This window comes from Oncorhynchus gorbuscha, linkage group LG11 (genome assembly GCF_021184085.1).
Source record: "Oncorhynchus gorbuscha isolate QuinsamMale2020 ecotype Even-year linkage group LG11, OgorEven_v1.0, whole genome shotgun sequence".
NCBI classification, from domain to species: Eukaryota; Metazoa; Chordata; class Actinopteri; order Salmoniformes; family Salmonidae; genus Oncorhynchus; species Oncorhynchus gorbuscha.
The window spans coordinates 46,515,269-46,533,279 of record NC_060183.1 but is presented as its reverse complement, the minus strand read 5'-3'; the positions used below and the strand labels follow the sequence as shown (position 1 = coordinate 46,533,279).

At 44.8% G+C, this 18,011-nt stretch overlaps 1 protein-coding gene across 1 annotated transcript in view; it reads left to right on the top strand.

Moving 5' to 3' along the window:
• The window catches only part of bmpr1bb (bone morphogenetic protein receptor, type IBb), a 138,244-nt gene extending 122,520 nt beyond the window's left edge, over positions 1-15,724 (top strand). The window contains exons 4-13 of the mRNA XM_046369830.1: positions 3,114-3,273; positions 3,784-3,886; positions 4,483-4,585; positions 6,592-6,688; positions 6,792-6,930; positions 7,972-8,164; positions 8,455-8,752; positions 8,969-9,144; positions 13,887-14,017; positions 14,114-15,724. Of these exons, the coding sequence (XP_046225786.1) occupies positions 3,114-3,273; positions 3,784-3,886; positions 4,483-4,585; positions 6,592-6,688; positions 6,792-6,930; positions 7,972-8,164; positions 8,455-8,752; positions 8,969-9,144; positions 13,887-14,017; positions 14,114-14,239 (1,526 nt within the window). The 3' untranslated portion in view covers positions 14,240-15,724. The remainder of the gene's footprint in view (positions 1-3,113; positions 3,274-3,783; positions 3,887-4,482; positions 4,586-6,591; positions 6,689-6,791; positions 6,931-7,971; positions 8,165-8,454; positions 8,753-8,968; positions 9,145-13,886; positions 14,018-14,113) is intronic.
• The last annotated feature ends 2,287 nt before the right edge of the window (positions 15,725-18,011 follow it).

The following is an 18,011-nucleotide window of genomic DNA, read 5'->3' as shown; positions in this document are numbered from 1 at the left end:
TGCTGTCGAGACTGACACACACACACACACACACACACACACACACACACACACACACACACACACACACACACACACACACACACACACACACACACACACACACACACACACACACACACACACACACACACACCTGTCACACAAAAACACACACACACACACACACACACACACACACACACACACACACACACACACACACACACACACACACACACACACACACACACACACACACACACACACACACACACACACACACACACACACACACACAGAGCACAAAAAGCTCTTTCTTGTGAGGGTATTAAGTGTACCAGTGTTGTTCCAGTCTCAGGCAGGTACATTGAGTTGAGGCCAGAACAGAACAGAAGGGTAGCTTTCACCAGACACGGTCACCGTTTCTGTGGCTACGTTACTATGGTGACGTTGCCAAGGCATTTAGATTTTTCAAGCATGTCTGGAAAGAGGGAGTTGAAGAGTGGAGAAAATGTCACTTTGCTAGCTTTGATTTCATTTGAATTTACCTCAGTTATGTATGCACTTAAGTTTAACTACAAGGTAGAGGTGCAGCCGTTTGAATGACACAGTGTCCATATAACTGTGTTTGGTCTGTCCTGGGACTAATAAACCTGCTCTGTCCTCTCTCTGTGATATAACTGTGTTTGGTCTGTCCTGGGACTAATAAACCTGCTCTGTCCTCTCTCTGTGATATAACTGTGTTTGGTCTGTCCTGGGACTAATAAACCTGCTCTGTCCTCTCTCTGTGATATAACTGTGTTTGGTCTGTCCTGGGACTAATAAACCTGCTCTGTCCTCTCTCTGTGATATAACTGTGTTTGGTCTGTCCTGGGACTAATAAACCTGCTCTGTCCTCTCTCTGTGATATAACTGTGTTTGGTCTGTCCTGGGACTAATAAACCTGCTCTGTCCTCTCTCTGTGATATAACTGTGTTTGGTCTGTCCTGGGACTAATAAACCTGCTCTGTCCTCTCTCTGTGATATAACTGTGTTTGGTCTGTCCTGGGACTAATAAACCTGCTCTGTCCTCTCTCTGTGATATAACTGTGTTTGGTCTGTCCTGGGACTAATAAACCTGCTCTGTCCTCTCTCTGTGATATAACTGTGTTTGGTCTGTCCTGGGACTAATAAACCTGCTCTGTCCTCTCTCTGTGATATAACTGTGTTTGGTCTGTCCTGGGACTAATAAACCTGCTCTGTCCTCTCTCTGTGATATAACTGTGTTTGGTCTGTCCTGGGACTAATAAACCTGCTCTGTCCTCTCTCTGTGATATAACTGTGTTTGGTCTGTCCTGGGACTAATAAACCTGCTCTGTCCTCTCTCTGTGATATAACTGTGTTTGGTCTGTCCTGGTCCTGGGACTAATAAACCTGCTCTGTCCTCTCTCTGTGATATAACTGTGTTTGGTCTGTCCTGGTCCTGGGACTAATAAACCTGCTCTGTCCTCTCTCTGTGATATAACTGTGTTTGGTCTGTCCTGGGACTAATAAACCTGCTCTGTCCTCTCTCTGTGATATAACTGTGTTTGGTCTGTCCTGGGACTAATAAACCTGCTCTGTCCTCTCTCTGTGATATAACTGTGTTTGGTCTGTCCTGGGACTAATAAACCTGCTCTGTCCTCTCTCTGTGATATAACTGTGTTTGGTCTGTCCTGGTCCTGGGACTAATAAACCTGCTCTGTCCTCTCTCTGTGATATAACTGTGTTTGGTCTGTCCTGGTCCTGGGACTAATAAACCTGCTCTGTCCTCTCTCTGTGATATAACTGTGTTTGGTCTGTCCTGGTCCTGGGACTAATAAACCTGCTCTGTCCTCTCTCTGTGATATAACTGTGTTTGGTCTGTCCTGGGACTAATAAACCTGCTCTGTCCTCTCTCTGTGATATAACTGTGTTTGGTCTGTCCTGGGACTAATAAACCTGCTCTGTCCTCTCTCTGTGATATAACTGTGTTTGGTCTGTCCTGGGACTAATAAACCTGCTCTGTCCTCTCTCTGTGATATAACTGTGTTTGGTCTGTCCTGGGACTAATAAACCTGCTCTGTCCTCTCTCTGTGATATAACTGTGTTTGGTCTGTCCTGGGACTAATAAACCTGCTCTGTCCTCTCTCTGTGATATAACTGTGTTTGGTCTGTCCTGGGACTAATAAACCTGCTCTGTCCTCTCTCTGTGATATAACTGTGTTTGGTCTGTCCTGGTCCTGGGACTAATAAACCTGCTCTGTCCTCTCTCTGTGATATAACTGTGTTTGGTCTGTCCTGGTCCTGGGACTAATAAACCTGCTCTGTCCTCTCTCTGTGATATAACTGTGTTTGGTCTGTCCTGGTCCTGGGACTAATAAACCTGCTCTGTCCTCTCTCTGTGATATAACTGTGTTTGGTCTGTCCTGGGACTAATAAACCTGCTCTGTCCTCTCTCTGTGATATAACTGTGTTTGGTCTGTCCTGGGACTAATAAACCTGCTCTGTCCTCTCTCTGTGATATAACTGTGTTTGGTCTGTCCTGGGACTAATAAACCTGCTCTGTCCTCTCTCTGTGATATAACTGTGTTTGGTCTGTCCTGGGACTAATAAACCTGCTCTGTCCTCTCTCTGTGATATAACTGTGTTTGGTCTGTCCTGGGACTAATAAACCTGCTCTGTCCTCTCTCTGTGATATAACTGTGTTTGGTCTGTCCTGGGACTAATAAACCTGCTCTGTCCTCTCTCTGTGATATAACCGTGTTTGGTCTGTCCTGGTCCTGGGACTAATAAACCTGCTCTGTCCTCTCTCTGTGATATAACTGTGTTTGGTCTGTCCTGGTCCTGGGACTAATAAACCTGCTCTGTCCTCTCTCTGTGATATAACTGTGTTTGGTCTGTCCTGGTCCTGGGACTAATAAACCTGCTCTGTCCTCTCTCTGTGATATAACTGTGTTTGGTCTGTCCTGGGACTAATAAACCTGCTCTGTCCTCTCTCTGTGATATAACTGTGTTTGGTCTGTCCTGGTCCTGGGACTAATAAACCTGCTCTGTCCTCTCTCTGTGATATAACTGTGTTTGGTCTGTCCTGGGACTAATAAACCTGCTCTGTCCTCTCCGTGTCCCTGTAGCCAACGTGTTGGACACCATGTTACTGAGGAGCCCTGGGAGAGACCGGTCAGACAGTAGGTGGGAGAACGGTGGGAGTACAGCCCCGGTTCCAACACAGAGGATCCTCTGGTGCCACTGTTACCACCACTGTCCTGAAGACTCGACCAACAATACCTGCAGGTATGAGTCACACGACCGCACAGAGGCACGCACACAGAGGCACGCGCACAGAGGCACGCGCACAGAGGCACACGCACAGACGCGCACACATTACACAGAATTACAACCCTGTTGACACGGTCGACGTCTTTTTCAGACCATCTTAGAATCCACTGTGTCTGATATCTAATGTGTAATTAGCTTGCATGAATTAGTGTACAGCAGAGGCCATTCTCATATCGGTCGCTATCCTGTAGAACTCTAATTCCGGGAACAGAAAATACACTGGTGTCTGTGCCACAGCCACTGTGGAACATATGAACTCAGACAGTGATGAGGTATTGAATTACATGCATAATTACAGACAGATTCATGCCCACTCTCTCCATCCACATCTAGGTGTGTTTATTACACGTGATTGTGGTTGCCGATACAACCTTCTCAGCACTGTGCGTTTTATGATGAATATATCATGTTGAAAGTTTGACTGTGGGACGGGCACAGATGTTGATGATCACGGTATCTCTTCAGGACTGATGGTTATTGTTTCACCATGGTGGAAGATGAAGAGGGAAGTCTCCCTGTGCTGACCTCTGGGTGTCTGGGGCTGGTGGGTTCGGAGTTTCAGTGCAGGGTAAGTCTGCAGTGTGTGTGCGGTGTGTGTGTGTGAACGCCGTCAAGTGCAGGCAGTCACTGTAGAAGTGCAGTTGAACCAGCTTTATAAGCTGTTGTAAAGTCCTTATCATCCCTCTATGACTCACTACACTCCTCAAAGGAATCTCTTCAAATCAGACCTGAACAAAAGTATACTACCTCTACAATGAAAGCAATGTGTTCGGCCAGCCTTGTCCCGCCGTCAACAAGCAGCATTGTAAATACCCTATATGCAGATGTAGTATCTTCATTTGAGCCAGTTTGCAACAGCAGGAAAATGTTCCTGCAAGCAACAGGAAATGTAAATAATTACGTGGATTATGTATACCGGTAGGTATTGATACATTTTTTTGTGAGGGCAAATCAAGTCTGATATTTTAAAGCGTAAATTACAAATTGTAGAATCCTTTTTTAAACCTCTAGTTCACGACAAGTTTGCATTTCCTGCCGTGCAGGAACATTCCCAGCCACAAAGTAGTGAACAAATAAAGATGGTGCATCTGCAGTCCTTCAAACTGTTGTCTAGTAATTAGAGTTGTGTAGATGTAACTGTGTGTTTATGGTGGGTCACAACAGGACACAGGGAATGCCCGCCAGAGGAGGGCTCTGGAGTGCTGTACAGACCAGGACTTCTGCAATAAAGACCTGTATCCTACTTTACCACCACCGAGGGCTCCTGGTAAGAAACACACTCAGTCACACACAGTGAATTCCACCCAGTCAACACAGGGAATCTCTGTCCTCTTGTGCGGAAGAGGCTTTCAGAGTGGGCTCCCTCAACCTGCACTTGGGTGTGATGGGTAGTGACAGTTTAAACTGTTACAAACCACAGTGTATAGTGCTGGCTGGAGTGGCACTTGCTGCTCAGGGGGAAGACAGGGGAAGGCTGTTAGGAAGACAGTGGGAGGCAGGTGAAATGGAGCTGGCAGGCTTGGCTTGTTCTCTCACCCTCTAATGAAAAGGACAGCCTCTCCCCAGGGCCTGCTTGAGTTTCCTGCGCTGCTACGGATCTGAGATATCTGTCCATCTGTCACTCTTCTAGCTAGACACCAACACTGTGTGTGTGTGTGTGTGTGTGTGTGTGTGTGTGTGTGTGTGTGTGTGTGTGTGTGTGTGTGTGTGTGTGTGTGTGTGTGTGTGTGTGTGTGTGTGTGTGTGTGTGTGTGTGTGTGTGTGTGTGTGTGTGTGTGTGTGTGTGTGTGTGTGTGTGTGTGTGTGTGTGTGTGTGTGTGACGTCTATCAAAGAAATTAGTCAAAGACAAATTGATTTGTCAAACGCGGCAAATTATACCGTGAGATCATTTCCGCGTGTGTCTATCTTCAAGTGTATGTGTATGTATGCGTGCGTGTGTGTGTAAATGATTGACAGGAGGCTGGCAGAAAGGCTAGAGTCCCAGAGCAGTTTTGGGCCTCAGGGGTTGCCGTGGCGATGTCAGTGTGACACCCAATCTGTTTTTTTCAGGAAGGGGATATGATCGATCACACACTGAGAGGGGGAGAAGGGGGAAAGAGGAACAAGAGAAGGGGGGATGTGGGGGAGGAGAGTGGAAAATAAGAGTTGGTCCCCATCTTTGAGATTTGGCAGGGTTTGGAATTAAACTGTTATAAACAGATGAATGCAGGAACTGGTAATGTTGAGTTGACCCCCAGTGTTAGGTTTGGCTCTGTGGATGTGTGAACTGACTGACTTTCTCTTCTCTCTCTCTCTCCTTTCTCTCTCTCTCTCTGACTCTCTTCTTTCTCTCTCTCTCTCTCTCTCTCTCTCTCTCTCTCTCTCTCTCTCTCTCTCTCTCTCTCTCTCTCTCTCTCTCTCTCTGACTCTCTTCTTTCTCTCTCTCTCTCTGACTCTTCTTTCTCTCTCTCTCCTTTCTCTCTCTCTGACTCTCTTCTTTCTCTCTCTCTCTCTCTGACTCTCCTCTTTCTCTTCTCTCTCTCCTTTCTCTCTCTCTCTGACTCTTCTTTCTCTCTCTCGCTCTCTCTCTCTCTCTGACTCGCTCTCCTTTCTCTCTCTCTCTCTGACTCTCTTCTTTCTCTCTTCTCCTCTCTCTCTCACTCTCTCTCTCTCTCTCTCTCTCTCTGACTCTCTCTCCTTTCTCTCTCTCTCTCTGACTCTCTTCTTTCTCTCTTCTCCTCTCTCTCTCGCTCTCTCTCTCTCTGACTCTCTCTCCTTTCTCTCTCTCTCTCTGACTCTCCTCTTTCTCTTCTCTCTCTCTCCTTTCTCTCTCTCTCTGACTCTTCTTCCTCTCTCTCTCTCTCTCTCTCTGACTCTCTCTCCTTTCTCTCTCTCTCTCTGAATCTCTTCTTTCTCTCTTCTCCTCTCTCTCCCTCGCTCTCTCTCTCTGACTCTCTCTCCTTTCTCTCTCTCTCTCTGACTCTTCTTTCTCTCTTCTCGCTCTCTCTCTGACTCTCTCTCCTTTCTCTCTCTCTCTCTGACTCTCCTATTTCTCTTCTCTCTCTCCTTTCTCTCTCTCTCTGACTCTTCTTTCTCTCCCTCTCTCTCGCTCTCTCTCTCTCTGACTCTCTCTTCTTTCTCTCTCTCTCTCTGACTCTCTTCTTTCTCTCTTCTCCTCTCTCTCTGACTCTCTCTCCTTTCTCTCTCTCTCTCTCTCTGACTTTCTCTCTTCTCTCTCTGACTTTCTCTCTTCTCTCTCTCTCTCTCTCTCTCTCACTCTCTCTCTCCTGTAGATTACGTGGACAGCAGTATCCACCACATGGCTCTCTTCATCTCTGTCACAGTCTGCAGCATCATCCTGGCGCTCATCATCGTCTTCTGTTACTTCAGGTGAGAAAACACACATGGACTCCGACTCACCCACTGAGGAGATTGGTAACATAGACCAATGTAAGAAGAAGGATAAAGCCCTTTACCAATGTGTCTCTTCCAGGTATAAGCGTCAGGAGTCCCGGCCTCACTACAGTATTGGTCTGGAGCAGGATGAGACTTACATTCCCCCTGGAGAGTCTCTGAAGGACCTAATAGAACAGTCCCAGAGCTCTGGATCAGGATCAGGACTCCCCCTGCTGGTGAGCGCTCAACACTGCACATCACACACATCAGCAACCAATGGCAAAATCAGCCCAGCAATACAGTGGTACTCTCTCAGTGGGTTAGTTATGTTGAATTAGATACATAAATCGTGATTATGATGTGGGTTAGTTATGTTGAATTAGATGCAGAAATCAGGATTATGATGTGGGTTAGTTATGTTGAATTAGATGCAGAAATCAGGATTATGATGTGGGTTAGTTATGTTGAATTAGATGCAGAAATCAGGATTATGATGTGGGTTAGATATGTTGAATTAGATGCAGAAATCAGGATTATGATGTGGGTTAGTTATGTTGAATTAGATGCAGAAATCAGGATTATGATGTGGGTTAGTTATGTTGAATGAGATGCAGAAATCAGGATTATGATGTGGGTTAGTTATGTTGAATTAGATGCAGAAATCAGGATTATGATGTGGGTTAGTTATGTTGAATTAGATGCAGAAATCAGGATTATGATGTGGGTTACATATGTTGAATTAGATGCAGAAATCAGGATTATGATGTGGGTTAGTTATGTTGAATTAGATGCAGAAATCAGGATTATGATGTGGGTTAGTTATGTTGAATTAGATGCAGAAATCAGGATTATGATGTGGGTTACATATGTTGAATTAGATGCAGAAATCAGGATTATGATGTGGGTTAGTTATGTTGAATTAGATGCAGAAATCAGGATTATGATGTGGGTTACATATGTTGAATTAGATGCAGAAATCAGGATTATGATGTGGGTTAGTTATGTTGAATTAGATGCAGAAATCAGGATTATGATGTGGGTTAGTTATGTTGAATTAGATGCAGAAATCAGGATTATGATGTGGGTTAGTTATGTTGAATTAGATGCAGAAATCAGGATTATGATGTGGGTTAGTTATGTTGAATTAGATGCAGAAATCAGGATTATGATATTAGGATATTGTGATCTTGACGATTACCATGTTCACTTTAGTTGTTGACGACGATGATTGTTTTATTGACGCTGGCGACGGTGTGTGGGTGTCTTCCTGTGCTCAGGTGCAGCGCACCATAGCCAAGCAGATTCAGATGGTGAAGCAGATAGGTAAGGGCCGCTACGGGGAGGTGTGGATGGGTCGCTGGAGAGGAGAGAGAGTAGCTGTCAAAGTGTTCTTCACCACCGAGGAGGCCAGCTGGTTCAGAGAGACAGAGATCTACCAAACTGTCCTCATGAGACACGAGAACATACTGGGTAAGGACAGAGAGTTGAGTGTGTGTGTGTGTGCTCCCTTGCGTGCATCTCTACATATGTGTGTCTTTTGGCTTGATTCAATCCGTAGCCGGGAGATCTGCATTGTAACGGGATTTACATTTAAAGGGAACGATACCGTGTTCACAGTAAACGCTGTGTTTTGTCGGCTCAACCGGAAGTTACCTTTAAATGTCAAACGCATTACAACGCAGATATTCCACGCGACAGATTGAATCGAGCCCTTTGCATCTCCTCAAAGATCTCCCCCCCCCCGTCTCCTCCCTACCCAGGCTTCATAGCAGCGGACATCAAGGGAACAGGCTCGTGGACCCAGCTCTACCTGATCACAGACTACCATGAGAGTGGATCTCTGTACGACTACCTCAAGTCCACCACGCTGGACATCAAGGCCATGCTGCGGCTGGCCTACTCCTCAGTCTCAGGCCTCTGTCACCTCCACACAGAGATCTTTGGCACCCAGGGCAAGCCGGCCATCGCCCACAGAGACCTGAAGAGCAAGAACATCCTGGTGAAGAAGAATGGGGCCTGCTGCATCGCAGACCTGGGTCTTGCCGTCAAATTCATCAGGTAGGACAGGAAAGGGACATCTGACATGCATCAGGTCATGAATGTAGAAAAAACGAAACATCTTTATAGAGCAGATTTGTTCTACTTTGTTATGTTTCTATACTTTTCACTCCGGTAAAAATGAGCATCATTCCAGAAATGCAAAGACTGTCGTTTTAATGGTGCAATGTTGATGAAAAGATGTGTTATTTCTCTCCCTACTCCTGCCTCTCTCAGTGACACCAACGAGGTGGACATCCCACCCAACACCAGGGTGGGCACAAAGCGCTATATGCCCCCAGAGGTGCTGGACGAGAGTCTGAACAGAAAACACTTTCAGTCCTACATCATGGCCGACATGTACAGCTTCGGCCTCATCCTCTGGGAGATCGCCCGGCGCTGCGTCTCTGGAGGTCAGACACAGCCCACAATGCTCTGCTTCACAATCATTTTTAGATGTGAAGTAGACTGACATGATCTTTGATCATGTGCATGCAGACATTTGCCAAAATGCTTGTCCAATTAAAAATGTTTCTTATTTAAAGTTTATTTTTTTTATCATGTTCAGTAGGGATGTAACTGTTCACCAAACCCAATGTTCGGTACTTATTGCGGTTTTGGGGTCACGGTTCGTTTCAGTACAGCGGGAAAATAAATTGACGTACTTAATTTTTGATCATTTGGAAAAAGATGCTAAACTAACCCAGGAATAGATCATGAACCATATAATGCCTGATGAGCGCACAATCAGGTATACAAACGTTGTAGACACTCTCATAAAGGGGGCACGTCTGTAGCACGGTCCTTCTCATCTCCCACTCAGCAGGACGCAATGTTTTGGAGTGTTCAGATAGAAACAGTCCGTCTAGAACAAACATGCCATTCTGACATATAGAATAAGGAATCACATCAGCTCTATTCATGGCATTTCTATCTGCAACGCTTGGCAACTGAATGTGGCCCTGGAGGTCCATCTATCTGTAGTAAGCGCAACACAGGGTGCATTGGTCAATTAATTGACAACTTGGGCTTGGGTTTGCTTATATAGAGTGGGTAGAGGTCTTCATGGGTCCACAATGTTGGACCCCTTCCAAAATGGACCTGGGGCTTACCCACCCCGGGTCTCTATATGGGCTACCCGTTACAAACAGACCCGAGGACAGCTAATCCCATTCCGTATAGACCTTGTTGGATGCAGACCCGGTCCTAGTGAGGGAAGCAGCAGAAAGGTCAATTGTTAAGCTACTTTATTAACTAAAGCTGATAAAACGCCAGGGAGAGGAGATTGAGGTTGAGGGGCTATGCGGTGTGTGTACTGTGAGCGAGTGACACAGGGAGCAAGCAAGATGGAGGGAGAGACTGAGAGAGAGAGAGAAGGCAACCAACCAAGCTGACTCACGCTAGTAAACTTCTAGCTTGCCATAGCTAGGTTATTTGTCATCCAACGTAGTATACCGAGTTTCTAACCTCTGTTAGAGTTGCGTCAATTCGAATCTGGTATCAGGATAAATATAATATTGAGTCACCGATTGTATACTATGTATTTTTTATTAGCTAAGCAATAAGTGGTGGATGCAATTTTCGTATATATGGGCTCTCTGTCCCACCTCGCAGGGAAAACAGAGAACTGACTTGTTCTTGACAAAGATATTATAAATATACTCTGACAGAAATAGTTCCTGCTTCCGAGCCGGCCTGTCAGAGTAGAGACTGGGCGTGGTTTAGACTCACCCAGCCTATCGTTGATTGTTGGCGTAGAGCTGGTCCCGGCCCCCAGGCGCTCCAGTTGATAGATGTTACTGTTGCTGTAAAGAATATCTATGCGCTCATGCTCGATACCGTTATCTCGCACCTGGCTCCTGTTATGTAAGAAAAGACCGTTTGTTCTCGCAACACTACGTTCTGAATGTGCCCCCCCCCCCAACTCATTGCACAGTTCCTGTCTTCATGTTATTCTGTATTGTTCCATCATGAGAAAGGCCCATGGCCCTGAAACTGTTAACAATGTTTCAAGTCAGCTATGTTGCATAACACATACATACATCCACACAAGCCAACAGCAGATACTATTCAATCACATATATGGCAACGGGCTATAGTGCATAACACAGAATCCTCATACCTCAGAGGCGCAACATTGCGAGACATCCGGCAATGCTTGCGAAACAGACCAAGCAGACCAGGCCGGGGTTTGAGAAGTCAATGACAAAAGGGGGAAATTCTTCCTTAGATGTTAATTTTCTCTCAATCTAAAGGCACAACCTAGATTTGAGCCAATGTCAAGTAGTTGAACATGTTAGACCCGATGATGACCGTTAGACCCGGTGACGTGTTTCTGCGCACGAGCTTAGCTAGCCAGCGTCGCCGTGAGATCGCCTACAAGTGTGATCAGGAATCTCTATTGGAGAAGCAGTTTCTGCCTATCGTCATCCTGTCTTTGGTAGTACCTGCCTTGACTGCATCAAACCGAGAGAAGTTAGTTAGCTAAGCTAGCTCGGGAGGCTGCATGCACTTTCCCCCTGTCTGACAGTTACAAATAACAACAACTCTACCTGTTGGCTCTTGGTTGTTGTAGCATATCCTTCCCCTTTTAACTATTAATTGCGTCATTTTAATTCTGTCTTCCCATTGATTTGATATCTCCGAGCGTCTGTGCCACACACGGCTAAAAGGATCATTTGAAGTGCGGTAACTAAGATTTGAATTTTGATTACAACATGCACATAGGTTCTAGTTGTTTTAACGGAATAGCCTGAAATGTTTTTCTTCTACTCATATGCATTCATTTGGGTTCACAGTTTGGACCGAACCGCGGTCCAAATAAATATGTGTTTCGTTACACCCCTACTGTTCAGTTATCTAATATAATAATAATAATATAATAATAATATAATAATATATGCCATTTAGCAGACGCTTTTATCCAAAGCGACTTACAGTCATGTGTGCATACATTCTACGTATGGGTGGTCCCGGGAATCGAACCCACTACCCTGGCGTTACAAGCGCCATGCTCTACCAACTGAGCTACAGAAGGACCACAATCTTACCCCCTTCCACTCTGTGTATCATCTTACTACTCTCTCAGCTGGGATGACACAGTATTTTGTATTTATTATGGATCCCCATTACCCACTGCCAAAGCAGCAGCTATTCTTCCTGGGGTCCAGCGAAATGAAGGCAGTTTATATCATTTGAGAACATTTACAATACTTTCACAGATTTCACAACACACTGTGTGCCCTCAGGCCCCTACTCCACCACTACCACATATCTACAGTACTAAATGTGTGTGTGTGTGTGTGTGTGTGTGTGTGTGTGTGTGTGTGTGTGTGTGTGTGTGTGTGTGTGTGTGTGTGTGTGTGTGTGTGTGTGTGTGTGTGTGTGTGTGTGTGTGTGTGTGTGTGTGTGTGTGTGTGTGTGTGTGTGTGTGTGTGCCAATGTTTGTGTTTGCTTCACAGTCCCCGCTGTTCCATAAGGTGTTTTTTTAATCAGTTTTTAAAAAATCTAATTTTACTGCTGGCATGATTTACTTGATGTGGAATAAAATTCCATGTAGTCGTTGCTCTATGTAGTACTGTGTGCCTCCCATAGTCTGTTCTGGACTTGGGGACTGTGAAGAGACCTCTTGTGGCATGTCTTGTGGGGTATGCAACGGTGTCCGAGCTGTGTGCCAGTAGTTTAGACAGACAGCTCGGTGCATTCAACATGTCAATACCTCTCATAAATAAAAGGAGTGATTTCAGCCAGGAGAGACTGACATGCATATTATTAATATTAGCTCTCTGTGTACATCCAAGGGCCAGCCGTGCTGCCCTGTTCTGAGGGCCAGCCGTGCTGCCCTGTTCTGAGGGCCAGCCATGCTGCCTTGTTCTGAGGGCCAGCCGTGCTGCCCTGTTCTGAAAGTCCTTTTTGGTGGCACCTGACACACGACTGAACAGTAGTCAAGGTGTGACAAAACTAGGGCCTGTAGGACCTGCCTTGTTGATAGTGTTGCTAAGAGCATCGCTTTATTATAGACAGACTTCTTCTTAGCTACTACTGCATCAATATGTTTTGACCGTGACAGTATACAATCTAGTGTTACTCCAAGCAATTTAGTCATCTCAACTTTCTCAATTTCCACATTATTTATTACAAGATTTGGTTGAGGTTTATGGTTTGGTGAGTGTTTTGTTCCAAATACAATGCTTTTAGTTTTAGAAATATTTAGGGCTAACTTATTCTTTGCCACCCTCTCTGAAACTAACTGCAGCTCTTTGTTGAGTGTTGCTGTCATTTCAGTGACTGTACTGGCTGACATGTATATCGTTTAGTCATCCGCATATATAGAAACTCTGGCTTTACTCAGTCAGTGGCATGTCTTTAGTAAAAAAATGCAAAAAGCAAGGGGCCTAAACAGATACCCTGGGGAATTTCTGATGCTTACTGGATTGTATTTGATAGGCTTCCATTAAAGAACACCCTCTGTGGTCTGTTAGACAAGTAACTCTTTATCCACATTATAGCAGGGGGTGTAAAGCCATAACACATATGCTTTTCCAGCAGCAGACTGTGATCAATAATGTCAAAAGCTGCACTGAAGTCCTTTCCTATAAACATGCTGAAATTCTGTTGTCAATTTGTTTACTTTAAATAGCATTCAGTCAAACACAATTTATTCAAGAAGTTTACTAAGGGCTGGTAACAGGCTGGTTGGTCTGCTATTTGAGCCAGTAAAGGGGGCTTTAATATTCTTGGGTAGATGAATGACTTTAGCTTCCCTCCAGGCTTGAGGACACACGCTCTCTATTAGGCTTAAATTGAAGATGTGGCATATAGGAGTGGCATTATCGAGTGGCATTATCGCTATTATCCTCAGTCATTTTCCATCTAGATTGTCAGACCCTGGTGGCTTGTCATTATTGATAGACAACAATACTTTTGTTCACCTCTTCCACACTGACTTTACAGAATTCAAAAGTACAATTCTTGTCTTTCATAATTTGGTCCGATATACTTGGATGTGTAGTGTCAGCATTTGCTGCTGGCATGTCATCCCTGAGTTTGCTTATCTTGCCAATGAAAAAGTTGTTACGGTAGTTTGCAATATCAGTGGGCTTTGTGATGAGTGTCAAGATCTAACATCTCTCTCCATGTGCCTCATGCCCTGTAGGCATCGTAGAGGAGTACCAGCTGCCCTACCATGACCTGGTGTCCTCTGACCCCTCCTATGAAGACATGCGGGAGGTGGTGTGCACCAAGAGACAGAGACCCTCCTTCGCCAACCGCTGGAGCAGTGATGAGGTAAGGAAGAATCTTTGTGATTCTGTTATATGCTTGACCTTAGTATACGCATTCATCTGCTGCTGTGTCTGATCTGAACGGGGTGTGTGTGTTCAGTGTCTCAGACAGATGGGGAAGCTGATGACGGAGTGCTGGGCCCACAACCCCGCGTCTCGCCTCACTGCTCTGAGAGTGAAGAAGACCCTGGCCAAGATGTCGGAGTCTCAGGACATCAAACTGTGACACGCTGCTGCTCCTCCTGCCGCCACCTAGAGGCACTCATCCCCTAGAGACATGTCCTTGGCCTAGGGCCACTCTGCCAGGCCCACGGGAGGAGGGCAAGGCAGGAGATAGAGAGATTGAAAGTGAGAGAAATGAGAATGAGGGAAAGAGTGAGTGAGAGGGAAAGAGTGAGTGAGAGGGAAAGAGTGAGTGAGAGGGAAAGAGTGAGTGAGAGGGAAAGAGTGGGTTTTCCCAGGTTCAGGGTCTGCTCTCTTCTTGCCCGTGCCACTGCCAAGACAGAGAGAGTCCCAGTGGGCAGTTTCTGTTCTGGGCCAGTCTGGTCTGAGCCGGTCTGGTCTGGTCTGGCATTGCTTTCTGTGAAAGCGGAGTGGCTGTGTGAGTGAGGGGAAAACACAAGGACAGAGAGTACCCTCTGCAGGAGAGGAGTAGTCACTCCGCCCCCGCATGGCCAAGAGGGGGACGAGAAAGAGGAGTTCCTGCTCGGTCCATCTAAAGCCATATAACAGTATTGTTTTGTTTCCGCGGTAACATTTTATTACAACGAGCCACAGTAACCCCTTCAAGACCCTTCAGAACAGTGTCAGAATGTTCATGAAGCTTAATGCCATGTTTACGACATTGTTAAATGTAAATGTAAATGTTATCTCGGGTTTTGATTTCTAGTTCAAATAAAGACTGTTTAGTCCACCGTTGGGCTTCAGCAACTGGCCCTATTTGTTTATCTTCAAACCCAGGTATTTGGTTCTATTCATACAGGGAAACACATTGCTTCAATATTGGCCATTTGGCTATCCAAAGGAGTCATTCTTAATCCCCCGAAATGTCCCTTAATCTCAAGGACTAACGATAGGAGAAAAGGGTCATCGTGATGTTATGATTCTGATGAAGCTGATGGTTAATTAAAAAGCATGGGAGTGATGTTACTGGGCAATTCCATGGTACCAAGAGTGATGCTGAGAATCAGATGTTCTGCTTTCAAATGCATGTCAAACAAAAGCCAATGATTGCAAAGTTAAACAAACCGTGCAACAGAAGGAGACGTTTGATCAACTTCCACTTAAAATGTAACAAAAACCCATCAACTTGAAGAACAGGGCAGATGCTACACTTGGTAACAGACTGTGACTGTGTGTTTCTTGTTTTGACGTACATTTTAACGTGAAAACTCTTGAGTTGCTTCATGTGGAATTGCCCTAATCAGGCTACCCGAGTCATGCCAAGACTCACTCATGGTTGTCTTGCTACTATAATATTCTCGTTTTCTCCCTCTCACAGAATTGAATTGTAAATAACAATGTTGAAATGTATTGATAATGATGGACTTAATAATGATGTTAAATATGTTTTGGTTGTTTGCCTTTGACTTGTGTACAGAATAACTCGCTGAGTGTCCACTATGGCATGTGCCTTATTTAATCTGTATATATGTGTATAAGAGAGTGTGTGTGGACCAGGAGAACATTCCCTAATAAAATGCTGTCAGTCTCCAAGTCTCCATATCGTCTCTCTTTTAGATTAAATTGTTCTCTCTCTCTCTCTCTCTCTCTCTCTCTCTCTCTCTCTCTCTCTCTCTCTCTCTCTCTCTCTCTCTCTCTCTCTCTCTCTCTCTCTCTCTCTCTCTCTCTCTCTCTCTCTCTCTCTCTCTCTCTCTCTCTCTCTCTCTCTCTCACGAACGAACGAACGAACGAACGAACGAACACACATACACAGGAAAACTGCAGAAAAATCCTACAGGGATCCTAAAGGAAATCCTACGCCTTATGAATCCAAAGAGAAAAGCAGGATAAATAGATTCAAGTAAGATCAACCAAAATGTGGGTTATGGATGGCTAGGTTTGGGGTTGATCTGGGGACATGAAGCTAGGGTTAAGGTTGTGGTAGCTAGTGTTAGGCCTCTATTCAATCTGTGTCGCGGATGTTCAGAGTTACAGCCTAATTGATATTTAAAGGCAATGTCCCCGCGTTAGTGGAGACTGCATTCATGGTGAACGCTGCATGTCCTCTCAATCGGAAATTACCTTCACATTTCTGTCACACAATCTGTAATACTTCAGCAATACAGATTGAACGGAGAAAGCCACCAGAAAGTGGAAAAGAAGATTCAGATTCTGCTTTCAGTGTTGCATATAAATATAATTTATTATTAGTTTTAAAAATTCTTTCTTACACTTTGTACAGGAACTTAACAGAGGAAATGCAAGCATTTGCAAGTAACATGATGAATGCCAGAACAGAATTGGCCACATTCTCACTATACATACAATATTACCCATGAAGCCTCAGGAGAACGATGGAATGCAACGGCTAGCACTTTTCAGTACATACATTTTTTTTATATAAAGGATGCAAAGTTTGCATAGACGGCTTTAGGAAAATGCTCACACAACTGTCAATATTTGTTTTTTTTTAACCAAAACTAATCAAACGACTCAAACGACTCTTGTCAGCGCTGCTTCTATTCAAGGAATGTTGGGTCGACAGTTATCTTCAATTATTGTACACATACAAATATGCTATCATATAATACAAATATGCTATCATAAAATCCTTATACTTAATGCTTTCCCCTTTGCAAGATAAATAATTTGATAATCTGTCAAAGTTCACATGATTTCACCTATTTCCATTCCCCTCACTGACAGTCAACAGTAACTGTTAGTGTACACTGAGTATACAAAACATTAAGAACCTGCTCGTTCCAAGACATAGACTGACCAGGGGCATCCAGGTGAAAGCTATGATCCCTTATTGATGTCACTTGTTCAATCAATCAATCAATCAAATGTATTCATAAAGTCCTTTTTACATCAGCCGATGTCACAAAGTGCTGTACAGAAACCCAGCCTAAAACCCCAAACAGCAAGCAATGTAGGTGTAGAAGCACAGTGGCTAGGAAAAACTCCCTAGAAAGGCCGGAACCTAGGAAGAAACCTAGAGAGGAACCAGGCTCTGAAGGGTGTAAATCCACTTCAATCAGTGTAGATGAAAGGGAGGAGACAGGTGAAAGAAGGATTTTTAAGCCTTGAGATAACTGAGACTTTTATTGTGTATGTGTGCCATTCAGAGAGTGAATGGGCAAGACAACGTATGTCAGTGCCTTTGAACGGGGTATGGTAGTAGGTGCCAGGCGTACCGGTTTGTGTCAAGAACTGCAACGCTGCTGGGTTTTTCATGCTAAACAGTTTCCCGTGTGTACCAATAATGGTCCTCCACCCAAAGGACATCCAGTCAATTTGACACAACTGTGGGAAGCATAGGAATCAACATGGGCCAGCATCCCTGTGGAACGCTTTCGACACCTTGTAGAGTCCATGCCCCGACGAATTGAGGCTGTCTTGAGGGGGAAAGGGGGTGTATAACTCAAAATTAGGAAGGTGTTCCTAATGTCTGTTATACTCAAGTGTATGTTGTCACTTAGTAATCTGCTCGTGTGAAACAATCAGATTACAGGTATTCAGACATAACATCAGCGCGGAATTTTACATCAATATCAATTATTTGGTAAAATCGTATCAGGCTGCATCAGTCCTAAAAAAAAATATACCGTCTGTCTATCAACAAACGACACATCTTCCACCTTGGAAGACAGACTCCCATCTCTTCCTCTACCCTGGTTCTGTCTCATTTGGACAAGGTCATCATCAGGGGACCATACATGATGAGAGCAGATTGCCAGAGATCTGTATATAATGACTACATGCTCAAGTCTCCGCCCTGACAATGGGAGTTGTTGTCCCAAAGGCGGGAAGGCAGGCGGTCTGCTTACCGCTGT